Below are 14,710 nucleotides of genomic sequence, written 5' to 3'. Positions count from 1 at the left end.
GTTAACAGTCATCAAATCAATTTTTATGGTGATGCTATGAATGAGAGACTTCAAAATCACTCTGTTAGTTTTGTGAGCTATTGGCCGTGACTTCCTTGACTGAGCCTATCCAGTTGTAATGTGGTTGTCTTCTTTCTCCACTGCTTTCCACCTTGCCAAGTGCCACTGTCTTTTTGAACGAGTCATACATTATAATGGTATGGCCAAAGTACGATAGTTTCAGCTTACCCATTTTGGCTTTTATGGATTTTTCCGGCTTAATTTGCTCTAGGACTTGTCTTCTTGGCAGTCCATGGTATCCACAGAACTCTCCTCCAGCACCATACTTAAAATGAGTTGATTCTCTTCCTATCAACATTCTACATTATCCAGCTAATGATATATCTCTATACTCCATAACTTCATCTCGTTCCTCAAAGCTGCTCTTTCAGTATTGTGCATAAGACTTAAACAAGTTATTATGGTATAGGTTAAAGTCAAGCACAGCACAGATATCTTCGGAGTACCTAGTGATAATGAGAAGGTGTTTGCAATGCTTTGTTATAGGTACATATAGCATCATTTAACAGTCTGCTGAATGAGGCAATGGTGGTGGTAGGTGGGGGGGAGGGGAGGCAAACATCCATTAACCCAACTTCAAATCTTTAAAATTACGGTATGAAACTTATGGCCCTCCAAATGTTGCTGGACTCCAGTTCTCACCAGCAAATGCAAGAGATAATGACAGTATTATTTAGCACATTTGTATCTCGCCCTTCGCACCCCAAAGAGGTAACAATTTGACACTATACTATACAGATACATATCAATAAAGTAAGGAAATACATTAAAAAGTAGTAGTTCATCAGTATTTGGATGGTCACATGGTTGCCACTGCTACTCTGAACAATGGTGCTTTAAGTAACAATCTGCTATGAGATTGAATGTATATAAAACTATTATTATTTATCCATTCTTTAGAGATACTTTCCCTTTCTTGATGTATTTTTATTCACTGAAGCACAGAATAAGTTATTGGGGAATCAGTGGAAAGCATTTTAAGAATTGCCTCAATTCCAGTGTTCAACAAAGACCAGAAGAGTAGTCTGCAATACTATAGTTTAAGAAATACTTATTAAAATCCTTATGCATTCTTTTGCCTTGACAATAATTTCCTGGACCTTGAATACACGTGATTCTATAGATCAGGGGTAGACAAAGGTAGTATACCTATGGGCCACTTTTCCGTCCCTAGAACTTTCCAGAACTTGCTGAAACTACAAAAAAAAAAAAAGATTCTAAAAAAGAGAGAAGTGGGCAGACAATAACCTCTAGATTTGAAAAATATTTTACTTGAAACAGGAGGTGGATGATTGGGTGCATCATGCTATTTAGATATATATGGCTTTCTACAACCAACCCAGGATTTGAACCCTGTTCTCCTAGTGTCCTAGCTCAACAGTCAGACCACTACACCATGCTGTAGAGCAGTGGTGCACAACTTGTAGCCCTTCAGGTATTTTAGATTTTAGCTTCAGAATTCTAGGGCAAGCTGGCTAAGGCTTTATTCTGGGAGTTGGAGTCCCAAACACCTGGAGGGCCATAGGTTGTGCACCATTGCTGTAGAACAGAGCTTTCCAAACTGTGTGTCAGGGACACATTAGTACAGTGTTTCTCAACCTTCCTAATGCCGTGATACAGTTCCTCATGTTGTGGTGACCCCCAACCATAAAATTATTTTCATTGTTACTTCATAAATATAATTTTGCCTCTGTTATGAATCGTAATGTAAATATCTGATATGCAGGATGTATTTTCATTCACTGGACTAAATTTGGCACAAAAACCCAATATGCGCAAATTTGAATACTAATGGGGTTGGGGGGGAGGGACTGGTTTTATCATTTGAGAGTTGTACTTGCTGGGATTTATAGTTCATCTACAATCAAAGAACATTCTGATCTCCACCAATGATGGAACTGAACCAATCTTGGCACACAAGACTCCCATGACCATCAGAAAACACTAGCAGGATTTGGTGGGCATGGATCTTGAGTTTAGGAGTTGTAGTTCATCTACATCTGTGGACTCAAACAATGATGGATCAGGACCAAATTTGGCACAAATACTCAATATGCCCAAATGTGAACACTAGTGGAGTTTGGGGGAAATAGACCTTGCATTTGGTAGTTGTAGTTGCTGGGATTTATAGTTCCCCTACAATCAAAGAGCATTCTGAACCCCACCAACAATAGAATTGGACCTAACTTTCCACACGTAACCCAGATGACCAAGAGAAAACACTGTGTTTTCTGATGGTCTTCGGCAACCCCTCGGACACCCTCTCGCTATCCCCTGAGGCAGGCCCGTAGCCAGGATTTTGTTTCGGGGGGAGCTGAGTTTGATTCGGGGGGGGGGGGGGGGGGCTGAGTCTGAGTGAAAGAGATTTTACCCTAGCAAACCTTTTGTACTGTTACCCCAATACCCCCATGCATATGGGATATATTGAGCATGGTGATCAGATCATCATATGAATAAACATAACAGTTTAAATAATGTACCAGTAAGGCCTTCTCATGGACCACCCTGAGAATTTCGGGGGGGGGGGGGCTGAAGCCCCTCAAGCCCGCCCCCTGGCTACATGCCTGCCCCCAGGGGTCCCGACCCCCAGATTGAGAAACACTGCATTAGTATGTCAGCTGCAGTGTGTAGGTGTGTCATGCAAACGTAATGAGAAACCTTTAAGTCAATGTGAAATAAGTGATAAATCATATATATATATGAGAAAGGTTTTATGAGATATATTTTGTCCCCATACATTTCATTATTTGAATGTATGCATGTGTTCATATCTCTTAGAAAGGGTTGGTTTAACCTCTGAATTTCTAGTAAAACTAAATTACTGTGTGGTGAAATTATGCATGCCTAAAAAGGTGTGTCACCAACATGGAAAGCTCTGCTGTAGAGTATAGGTGCCCTAGAAACAGTTTGTCCTTCCATGAAGGTTGGATTTCCTCCCTTCCCATTTTTTATTAACAGAAAAGCTCAAGGCAGCATCTTACTTACAAAACCTCAGAGAGTTGCGACTCTGCAGTTTCTGTCAAGTCTCAGTCTTCCTTTGTCATATATTTTCCCTTAGTTTCTCATCACTGTGTTTTGATCAGCTGTCACCTATAACTCCCTTCTTGGTGGTCACATAGTTATAATTCTTTGCCATCCTTCATTAAGAGGCCCTGACTGTTGAGGAGAGAGGCAAGTCAGTAATAAGCTCAGTCTGAAAAGATAAGAGGGACATCCATTTTAATGACAACAACTAGAGACTAAATAAATGTTATAGAGCTGTTTTGTTAATGCACCATGTAGTAGGTATTCCATTCAACCATTAGATTTGTATCTCTTTTCAATCACAGTCCTCAATATGGTTCACAGTTCTTTATTCCTTTGCTGTGCTATTTTCAATATAGTCATTCTTTCCCAACTTGTATCACTGTTGATTTTCCAGTGGTTTGCTTCCCACTGATAGGAAATTAATCTCTTGTAGTTCAATTGTACACTGTTGCAGTTTCATCCAACCCACATGGGTTGAGATAAATAAGAGTAAAGAATAACTCCCTGTTCCCATCAACTATTTGACTGACAGATTTACCAAGACTTCCCGGGAGTTGTAGTATCACACATATCAGAAAGGAAAATCAATATCATTGGACATGAGCCACAGAAACCTGTTGATAAATCCCAATGTTCTGTTTTCTTACTGTCACTTTGATTCTATCTATGAACTGGTGACATCAACAGCTTCATTGGGCACTTCACACACTACACAGGAAAGTACAGTTTTGAACATTTGGCTTAATTCTGCAGAGATTCACTGATGCGCGTATGAGCAAACAATATCTGCACATGTTTTAGAACCGTGAATATTCAACTGATACGGTAATAAGGAAAACAGAATAAATAGCCCTAATGATAATCTGCTAAAGTGCATATATACGTAGTTTCATCACTTGGTCTAGTAACTAACCCCTACAAGCACATAATGAATAAACCCTTTTAAAAAGTCACAATCTTTCATTTATCTCTGGAATCAGATACTTATTCCTGAAATAGTCTTAACTTCCAGGACTAAAATCATCAGAGATTAACAGCTACAATTCCTGCCAAGGTATCAGAATTCATAAATAATGACTGAATTTGGTCACTACTATAAATACACTTAAAGAGGGAAAAAAGTGTATAAGTGGTAAGCATACTATAGGGCTGGCCTCTGATTTCCAAATATAGAGAAGGGTTGAGCTAAGAGAAGAATCAGAGCCTATATAAGCTGACTGAGACTAAAGGTTTCTTGGTGTCTACGAACTGCCTGAGGTAAGTTTAATGCTCTGCTTCTCTTCCTCCACATCTATTTTTTTTCTAATTTCTTTCCCTCTTGTTTGAGGAACTTCCAAGTTTGGGGAATTTTGCAATTATTAAAATAGCAAATAAGGGCAGTTCAGTAGAATGGGTGAGTTTAAGAAATTGCCATTTGGTGTATGTGTACTGCAGGGGGATGTGGGAAGATGATTGTAGTCTATTCTAAGCCTTTGTCTATGGGAAGATTGTGAAAAATTCTCAGCTGTTGGACTGCTTGGGAATCCTGGACTGATCAGCATTTAAACCATCTCTTCCTTTGCAGGTTAAACATTTCATCCAGTTCCTTTCTACCTTCTGTTGGGAGCATTTTATAAAAAGGTGAGAAGTCAGGTGTGGGAATGGAGTCATCCTCTTCCTCTCCATAAACTCCTCTGTGTGTGATATGTTTCTTCAGTCTTTCAGCTTTAAATTGATATAAATTACGTGCTGTGTGAGAGAGAGGGGAGGAGAGAGAGAAAGGCTGTTATATCTGCACATTTTGTGTGAAATGTTAGAACTGCAAGAAATAAATTGACCATCTACTGAAAGCTCTAATCCCTGTTATCTTCACTTAATATATTGTAATTCACTTTCCCAAATGAGATCCCTAATCTCCTATCAGAAGGTGTTAATCATTTTATTGAAGCTCCTTTCAGCTGATACTTGAGGACTCTATTTCTCATGAATAACAAGCACAGATATTCATTTCTCACACACCTTCTCTACACAGAGACTTTTCTATTCAGACAACATTCTGCCATGCACATGTGGAAATTCATGATCAAACTGACCATATTTTATGTCGGCCATCCTGCTCCAGCCCTGCACATAGAAACATTCATGAGGCTGTGTTGTTGAAAGCTTTCATGACTGGAATCACTGGGTTGCTGTGAGTTTTCTGGGCAGTATGGCCATGTTCCAGAAGCATTCTCTCCTGACATTTTGCCCACATCTATGGCAGGCATCCTCAGAGGTTGTGAGGTCTGTTGTAAACTAGACAAGGGAGGTTTATATATCTGTGGAATGTCCAGGGTGGGAGAAAGAACTCTTGTCTGTTTGATGCAAGTGTGAATGTTGCAATTGGCCACCTTGATTACCGCTGAATGGCCATGCTGGTAGTTTCCAACGGACCTCACAACCTCTGAGGATACCTGCTATAGATGTGGATTAAACATCAGGAGAGAATGCTTCTGAAACATGGCCATACAACCCGGAAAACTCAGAGCAACTGATTCATGAGGCTTTGACTATTTATTCTGTGGAATCATTTATGTTGGGCAAGGACGAAATTGTAAGAAGGAGTAAGCCAATCCTGTGCAGGATTTCTTGCTCCTGTATGTTATCAGTTCTTCACATCTGTTGTGTTATTGAGATGCAGAAGGCATATTTCAAAGATGTAACTTTTCAGCAGAGAACTGAGCCTAAGGCATGCTTGGAATGAGAGAAAAACAGCTGCCCGCTTCCAGTTTCCCTATATAAGCAACAGGATAATGGACAGATCTAACTTCATTGATGCATTTGGTTTAGTTAGCATCACAAGGAAAGGTGATCGTGTCAAAGACAATATTTACAATTATATTTTCTGTACAAGGTATGTTGTTATTGGAATTATATTTTCTCCATGAGACGTACTGAGAGAAAGTTTTCTATTGCTTTCTTTGGGAGCTGAGGTAATGTGACTTGCCACTGCTGGTGGGCACAAATCCTGATCTCTTGGAGTCAAATACTCAAACCACTGTGCCACACTGGCTCTCAACTAGAAGATTACACATACACACACACAAACACACACTTCCTTTCCAAGGCTTCAGGTCTCACAACCTGACTTGTTTTTTTTAAAAAATTATTGATACATCAATTCAGTTAATAAGCTTTTGCCATACAAGTCTTATCTCAATATACATTATTCTAACCTGATTTGTAACAACAAAAAAGCACTGAAGGCAAATGTTGTATCTGAAGAGTTAACATTTTGTATTTGTGCAACAAACTCACTTCTGTGATACATCATGATCTAGATTTGTGGATAAAGGCTTTCTAATGCTCAGTGAGTATCATGTCTCTGTTTCAAGTGTCTCAGCCTTGAATAGACCAAACTAAGCATTCTTCTCCTTTTATAGCTGCAGCCATGAGCAGGGATTCAGAAATGGAAGTTTTTGGGGCCGCTGCCCCTTTCCTACGAAAGTCTGAGAAGGAGCGAATAGAAGCTCAGAACCAACCCTTTGATGCCAAGACTTATTGCTTTGTGGCTGATACCAGGGAGGAATATACAAAAGGGAAAATCAAGGGTTCCGAAGGTGGGAAAACCACTGTGGAGACCCATGACGGCAGGGTAAGCATCAAGCAGGGCAGAGGATATCTTTGGTCCCCTAGAAAGCATAACTCCCTCCCTCTCTCCAGAATAAAGAATGTAATAAATCACCAGTTTCCTATTTGTGGTACGATAGAGATAGTATTGGGTTTGGACATGGGAAAACAAGGTTGAAATCCACTGAGCAAAACATTCCTCTCAGTTGCATTTGTTCAGTTGGTTATTCAGCAGATAAACAGGAGAAGAGGTGTAAAGCACATTACACACTGGGATTACTTCTTCAAAGTAAATATAGAAGTGAGATACACAGGTCTCTAAGGAAATAGAGGGTTGTTCTGGTTTTTTTCATATTGGGGATAAACTATAAGTTCCAAGATCCTTGAGGTATTCAATTCAAATAGGTTGTTGAAACAACTGCATTATTTTGAAAACTAGACTTAATTCCTTGACAGTTTTAAATGATCAGTACAGTATTGCCTGTCCTTGTCAAGCTAAAGGCAGGTATAAGGAAAAAATAGCTCTAAAGCAAGTAGTAATTATACTCTTTTCAAAGAATAGTGTCTGCACTGAAGTTTGCACCACTTTCTGACCCTGCTTTATATTATGTCTTTTCCTCTTCACTTTTCAGACATTGACTGTCAAGCCAGAAGATGTATATGCTATGAACCCACCAAAGTTTGACAGAAGTGAAGATATGGCAATGCTGACTCACTTGCATGAACCTGCAGTTTTGTATAACCTCAAAGATCGCTACAGCTCCTGGATGATCTATGTAAGTCGTGTTACCTGGGGCAAAAGAAGAGCCCCCAGGAAGGGTAGGCTATAACAATTCTTCTCTTGGTTTTCATGTAGACTTACTCAGGTCTCTTCTGTGTCACCGTCAACCCATACAAATGGCTTCCTGTATACAATCCAGAGGTTGTGGCTGGTTACCGGGGCAAAAAACGTACAGAGGCACCTCCCCACATCTTCTCCATCTCTGACAATGCGTATCAGTTCATGCTAACTGGTATGTATGAGGCAAATAAAGCATCATAAGGAGAACAGTATTGTGGGAGCACAGATAATTTTATCATATTATCATTGTTTAAATAGAATTAATTCAGTTGTTGCCAACTGAGTATATATCTTTATAGCATGGTAAGCATATTTTCCCTTTTGTCCTAACAGATCGTGAAAATCAGTCTATCCTGATCACGTAAGTAGCCACTTTACATTTGTCTGGCTTTATTTTGGTATTGTAGAATTATGGCATGCCTAATGTGCTCAATTTTTCTTTACAAGTGCTTAATTGTTCTTGACAGTGGAGAATCTGGTGCTGGAAAGACTGTCAACACCAAGCGGGTCATCCAGTATTTTGCAACAATTGCAGCTACTGGAGATGTATCCAAGAAAAAGGAATCCCAATCCAAGATGAAGGTATGATCAGTAGATCTAGTCACAGAAGTGCATGTTTATCTGGAATATTTAGGCCTGGGGCCAGGCTGTTTGAAGGGCCTTTATTTGATTTCATTAATGCTTCTGGGCAGGGGTGTCAAACTGCTTTTCTTGGAGGGTCACATCAACCTTATGGTTGCTTTCAAAAGACCAATGAATCCATGGATGGAGAATCAAAGAGCCCGAGGTGAAAGAGAATTGAATAAGATTTCCTCACTGATCCTGGAGTCTCTTGGGGTTTCTATTTCCTAAATCCATTTCCTACAGAATAAGCCCCATTGTAACTTTATGGTACAGTGGACTCTTGATATCCACTAGGATTTGGTAAAATCTGTGGATACACATCCTACTATATAAAATGGTACAGTAAAATTGTGTTCTTTATATAAAATGGCAAAATGAAGATAGGCTTTTTAGATTATTTTCTTCCAAGCTGTAGACGTTTAAATCCATAGATGCAAAATGATTGGCTACAGAGAACCAATTGTGCTTACTTTTGAGCAAACGTGTAGAATTGTGCTTCAAAGGTCAAACCTATGCACATATATCTAGGGGTAAATTGCACTGAACATAGTGAGAATTAGCTCTGGACAAACCTGAATAGGAATGTGTCACAAGATATCATTAATCCAAAAGTATTCAGTAGCAGCTACTGTATATTTATCATTTTGTCTGTGGCTTTTCATATATATATATATATTCAAACAATTTCTACAGGGGACACTTGAGGATCAAATCATCAGTGCCAACCCCTTGCTGGAGGCCTTTGGGAATGCCAAAACAGTGAGAAATGACAACTCCTCCCGCTTTGTAAGTGGCACAATATCTCTTAGAAGTGTGGCTCCTATGTTCTCTTTTACAGAGTTCCCTTTTTCATCCTTCCCATAGAACAATTAGGGGGAAATTCTCAGTTGGCTTCAATGACACTTTACTAACTATAGTGCTGAAAGAAGCAACTTGGATGAGTGGGTCACAACTGTGAAAGGATGTTGGGGGGGGGGGGCTCTCCTTGTGTATGGTGAATTTTCTCCACCACCAAAGAAATTCATTAGGATAGAAGGTTCCTTCCCATCCCAACCCAATTGCAATAGAGTGCACAAACTGCTGTAGCCTCTCTTACTTTGTCTGTTCTTCCCCATTAAAAACTTTTGTCATTTTAACTATATTCTGAAGTAGATTGACTACATATGCCCTGTTTGCAGCCATCCTGAGTCTCTCTGCGGAAGTTGAGATAGGACAGCATATAAAAGCCCAAAATAATAATAAGTTTTTCATCTGTGCAATATTGGAGGGTTACATTTATTTGTGTAATGGCTACCACTTTCTGCTCTGCAGGGCAAATTCATTCGGATTCATTTTGGTGCCACTGGGAAACTGGCCTCTGCAGATATCGAGACCTGTAAGTACAGGTACTTGAATCATAATGCAATGAGAGTGCACATATAAGTGGGCTTATAAGTATTCTTGTGAATTTTTGTTGCAGATTTGCTGGAAAAATCAAGAGTAACTTTTCAGCTCAAGGCTGAAAGAAGTTACCACATTTTCTATCAGATCATGTCCAACAAGAAGCCAGATCTAATAGGTAAGTGATTTTAATGTATTGCCTTTCTGAATTTCAGAGGTTGTGATGTAGGCTATCTTCCAGAGGAAGGAAATGGCAAAACCACCTCTGAGTATTCCTTGTTTAAGGAAACCCTATGAAATCCATGGGGTGGCCATTAGGCAAGTGCAATTGATTATTTTTCCCCCAAACGTAATTACAAAATTAGGGAGTGCTGGCATTTCATTTCTAAAGTGTTTCAAAAATATAGTTAGTGAAAATTTTGTTAGTATGACGAGAGTAATGAAATTTCGATACTTTTTTGTTATAGTAATTGTGCATAATTACTCTAATTGTGGAAACTTCAGAGGGACCTTTTCCACTCATTTTTACAGCTATTAGGGTGAAACTTGCTAGAGTGGTAGAACATATTTACCACTGTTAGTCAATCAAGTTTCAGAATGTTTCACTTATCCATGGATTTCTGGGGAATTTTCAAAGCTTTTAGAAACAACATTTTTTAAAAAGCTCTTTCCTTGAATTTTCTGTACAATAACATAATATAACAGGGGATCATTCCTCCCAACTTTCAGAAACCTTCATACATCTATTGATTTTAGGGAATTTTTAAAAGTTTTGGCAAAAACCTTTTTTAAAGCCACAACAGCTATCTCATTGAATGTCTCTTATATTAACCAATAACTCTTCAATTTAGGGATTTCTTCCCAACCCAGCACAGATATGTACTTATTAGAAGTATAAGTCAGTCATATATTGACAAATGGCTTTAACACACACAAAAGGCAAAATAGAGCATAGTAGAAGTTGTTGCCCAATTATAGCTGCTCAGAAATATATAACAGAAATTAAAATTATGTTCAAGATTTCTTACCCTTCATACATACATACATACACATGTCTAGAAATAATAGGGACTGATTTTGAACAATTTCTAAATCTCTTTTTATATCTGAAGTCCAACTAATTAACTGAACTCTTTTGTTTATATTTCAGAAATGCTTCTCATTACAACTAACCCTTATGACTATCCATTTGTAAGTCAAGGGGAGATCTCTGTTAAAAGTATTGATGACCAAGAGGAGCTAATAGCTACTGATGTGAGTACAAGTCATGATAAGCACATGCAGTTCCAGTTAAGATGTTAATCATTCCGATTATGGTAATTGTTGCATGTACCATCTTTCCCTCTGGTGCAGACAGCCATAGACATCTTGGGCTTCTCTGCTGAAGAGAAAGTTGGCATCTATAAACTCACAGGGGCAGTGATGCACTATGGAAACATGAAGTTTAAGCAGAAACCACGAGAGGAGCAGGCAGAGCCTGATGGCACTGAAGGTGAGGGATCTGATATATATCATTCTACAGTCTGCCTTCCTTTTTCTTAGGAGTTAAGAGTGGACAACCCGTGCAAAAATGAAAAAAAATGAGGAATAAAAAAACAATGTTTAAAGGACTAATTTGGGGTGTGTGTGTCATTTTGCCAGCAGTTGTGGGTGAAATCGAGGGCACTCCGGGTGACTCATCGTGCCCCACACACCTTCCCTTTTTCTTCCATACCATGTGAGGGATGGGAAAAGGCATGTTGGCACCCTGTCCCTATCAGAAGAAAGGGTGGCAATGCTCATTGCCATGTTGCCCTTTTCCTCATCACAAAGGGGGAAGAGCCCAAAAATGCAAGCAGCTCCATCTGAGATACCCCAAACACACTTACCTCTATGTTGTTGCTGTGTCTTGCAATGCTTCCTGGGCCAGGACTATCTTTAAAGTGCTTCAAAGGGGCAAAAAACCTCAGTGAAATGAAGTGGTAGGACCCTTAACCAATCTGGGGATGGGGAAAGAAATAAGGAGGAGAAAAGTAAAAGATTCACAGTGGCCAAGGCTGCTAAATCTGTAATTTTATTAAAATTTCTAAAATGGAGATTGCAAACCTGTGGAGTTGTCTTAAGGTATGGTGATATCAGGTTTCAGGTTTGTCTATAGAGAAAGGTCTGCCTCTACAGATACAATTATCTTCACATGTATTGAAGTGAAACCTGATGCAAATGCATTTGCACTCATTCTAAAAGATTGCAGGCTTCACCTTGTGACTTTAGACTGATTGATTACAGATTTTGTGACCTCAACATCTATAGAAGATTAGATTTTTTTTATTCCTCCCCTGCTCCTTATTCCACTCCAAGTCTAGTAAACAACCAGGAGGCTTGACAACTCACCTTTTAAAATAATATTTCAGTGGTCCGATGAATGATTAGTCTCGTCCCATCTTGCTTTTGCATTCCAACGATGAATAATACAACTGTATTTCTTTTCTTTCCTTTTTTATTGTATTGTGAGTAAAACAAAAAAAGAAAAGAAATGAATGAATGAATGAATGAATGAACGAACGAATGAACGAATGAATGAAGTGCTGCAGTTTTGCAATCAATGTGCTCTTGTTGTTCTATGGAAGATATTATATGGGATTCAATTAACTTAGAAAATTCAATGACATTTTTAAAGGCATCTGTTTGAAAATGGATTCAAAAGATGTGTCAGGTCAGCTGATGGTGGTGCTTTGACCACATGTCTGAATGACCTATTTCTTCAGATTAGTTCTGCCACAAATGCCACTATCTACATCCCTCTGGACCATAGGGATTCTGAAAGTGTTTCATAACTGCTTGCTTTTTCTATGTTGGGCAGAGGCCGACAAGACAGCTTATTTGATGGGCCTGAACTCTTCAGATCTGCTGAAAGCCCTGTGCTTTCCTCGAGTGAAAGTGGGGAATGAATATGTGACCAAAGGTCAAACAGTAGACCAGGTGAGTGCATTCAGGAAATAAAATGTGTTTGCCAGTTTATATGAAGAATTCTCAGGCAAGGAATGTTCTCCAGTATGTTCTTCAGTTTAAGAATACAGACTGAGCATCCCTTATCTGGAAGTCTGTAAACGAAAATACTCCAAAATCCAAAATTATCCATGCAGGTGGCTCAGAGAGTAACACCTTTGCATTCTAATGGTTCAATACACATATTTTGTTTCATGCACAACATTATAAAAGTACTATATATAAAAACACCCTCTGTCTATGTGTATAAGGTACTTGAAATATAAATTAACTCCATGTTTAGAATTGGATCCCATTCCCAAGATATCTCATTAGATATATGCAAATATTGAAAAGTCAGGAAAAATCAGAAAACCCAGACACTTCTGGTCCCAAGCATTTTAGATTAGGGATACTTTAACCTGTATCAGTTTTGGAGATATTATAGCAACATCAATCCTGCCTTAGAGCTACATAACTACAATGTTTTGTTTTTTTTTTTACACCAGCAAGGGACTATATTGAGGTTTGGGATAGCCAGGGATGAGAGTTGATATGTGAAAATATCTACAGGATCTTTTTTAAGGAAATATTTTTAAAAGTTGAAATCTGGGTTTGTTCAGTCTGTCGAAGAGAAGACTAAAACATGACATGATTGCACTCTTTGAATATATCAAGGTCTGTCACAAAGAAAAATGTACTGAACATTAGAAAATAAAATCAGTTTGGTGATGGAACTAAAATCTGAGGGAGGTGGTGAGATCTTTTTCTCTGGGTGTCTCCAAAAAGAGACTGGACAGCTTCCTGCTGAGGAAACTTTTGCTAGAGATTCTGCATTCAGCTAGCTGTTGGAAGTGATGGCCCATATGGCCATTTCCAGTTCTATGATTCTACAATTCATTATTGCCTTTAGGTTTTTTTTAGGATAAAACAACTTTATTTACTATTGAAAAAGGTCAGTGTTATTCCTATTATTCCTGAGTGACAAGATAGGATCTGTTTCAAAAACATTGGTGTTTTTATTTTGTACTAAACTCAGGTACATCATGCTGTCAATGCGCTTTCAAAATCAGTCTATGAAAAGCTGTTCTTTTGGATGGTAGCTCGTATCAATCAACAACTGGATACAAAGTTGCCCAGACAACACTTCATTGGAGTGCTAGATATTGCGGGCTTTGAGATCTTTGAGGTAATTAGATCTACTGTGAGCTTTTGACTGTTCCATATTAACTACCATTGGAGGGTTTTTTTTAACTTTGTCCCAGAGCATAGCAACAAATGAATAACACAAGAGTTAAATAAGAATATGCTGTAGACTTTCAGAATCTATGATGGAAAGACTGGAATAGATTTTGAACTTTAACTGTTAATAAAAGAAAATCTATTACTGTTCCCTGTGACTGGACTTAGCAACATAACTAGCATGCAAAAGTAATTAAAAATACTTACATATGTTTCCTCAAGACCAAAGTAATTCATATTAATGGAATATGTGCATTCCACTGAGGTGATCACTCAACAGCCTAGGTTAAACATCAACTTTGTGGGCATTAATAAAACATATTTCTTCTTTCCTGGTAGTACAACAGCTTGGAGCAGCTCTGTATCAACTTCACTAATGAGAAACTGCAACAGTTTTTCAACCATCACATGTTTGTGCTGGAGCAAGAAGAATATAAGAAAGAAGGAATTGAATGGACTTTCATAGATTTTGGAATGGATTTGGCAGCCTGCATTGAACTTATTGAGAAGGTACATTGGATATGTGTCTTGTAAATAAGCACCCACTTCAGCTAGGTATTAGATAGATAGATAGATAGATAGATATAGACATATGTATGTATATATGTACACACGCACATACACACAGAATAAATCTGTGTTTGTTTTTTCAATGTAGCCAATGGGCATTTTTTCAATCTTGGAAGAGGAGTGCATGTTTCCTAAGGCAACTGATACTTCTTTCAAGAACAAACTCTATGATCAGCATCTTGGAAAATCTGCCAACTTCCAGAAGCCTAAGATTGTCAAAGGAAAGGCTGAGGCTCATTTCTCCTTGGTGCACTACGCAGGAATTGTGGATTATAATATTACCGGTTGGCTGGAAAAGAACAAAGATCCCCTAAATGAAACCGTTGTAGCACTCTATCAGAAATCATCCATTAAGATATTGGCAAATCTTTATGCCACCTTTGCTACTCTAGAGGATGGTAAGTTATGTAACAC

The 14,710-nt window shown here is 38.6% G+C and overlaps 1 protein-coding gene across 1 annotated transcript in view; it reads left to right on the top strand.

Moving 5' to 3' along the window:
- The first annotated feature begins 4,288 nt into the window (after nt 1-4,288).
- The window catches only part of LOC132768545 (myosin-3), a 111,720-nt gene continuing 101,298 nt past the window's right edge, over nt 4,289-14,710 (top strand). Inside the window, exons 1-16 of the mRNA XM_067464813.1 lie at nt 4,289-4,344; nt 4,652-4,707; nt 6,489-6,700; nt 7,308-7,451; nt 7,532-7,688; nt 7,850-7,877; nt 7,984-8,098; nt 8,834-8,926; nt 9,452-9,515; nt 9,600-9,698; nt 10,671-10,774; nt 10,874-11,012; nt 12,360-12,478; nt 13,524-13,673; nt 14,066-14,236; nt 14,385-14,694. Of these exons, the coding sequence (XP_067320914.1) occupies nt 6,497-6,700; nt 7,308-7,451; nt 7,532-7,688; nt 7,850-7,877; nt 7,984-8,098; nt 8,834-8,926; nt 9,452-9,515; nt 9,600-9,698; nt 10,671-10,774; nt 10,874-11,012; nt 12,360-12,478; nt 13,524-13,673; nt 14,066-14,236; nt 14,385-14,694 (1,897 nt within the window). The 5' untranslated portion in view covers nt 4,289-4,344; nt 4,652-4,707; nt 6,489-6,496. The remainder of the gene's footprint in view (nt 4,345-4,651; nt 4,708-6,488; nt 6,701-7,307; nt 7,452-7,531; nt 7,689-7,849; nt 7,878-7,983; nt 8,099-8,833; nt 8,927-9,451; nt 9,516-9,599; nt 9,699-10,670; nt 10,775-10,873; nt 11,013-12,359; nt 12,479-13,523; nt 13,674-14,065; nt 14,237-14,384; nt 14,695-14,710) is intronic.

The sequence above is a fragment of the Anolis sagrei genome, chromosome 2, assembly GCF_037176765.1.
Source record: "Anolis sagrei isolate rAnoSag1 chromosome 2, rAnoSag1.mat, whole genome shotgun sequence".
NCBI classification, from domain to species: Eukaryota; Metazoa; Chordata; class Lepidosauria; order Squamata; family Dactyloidae; genus Anolis; species Anolis sagrei.
Note: the sequence above shows the minus strand (reverse complement) of the source record. Positions and strands in the feature narration are given on the sequence as shown.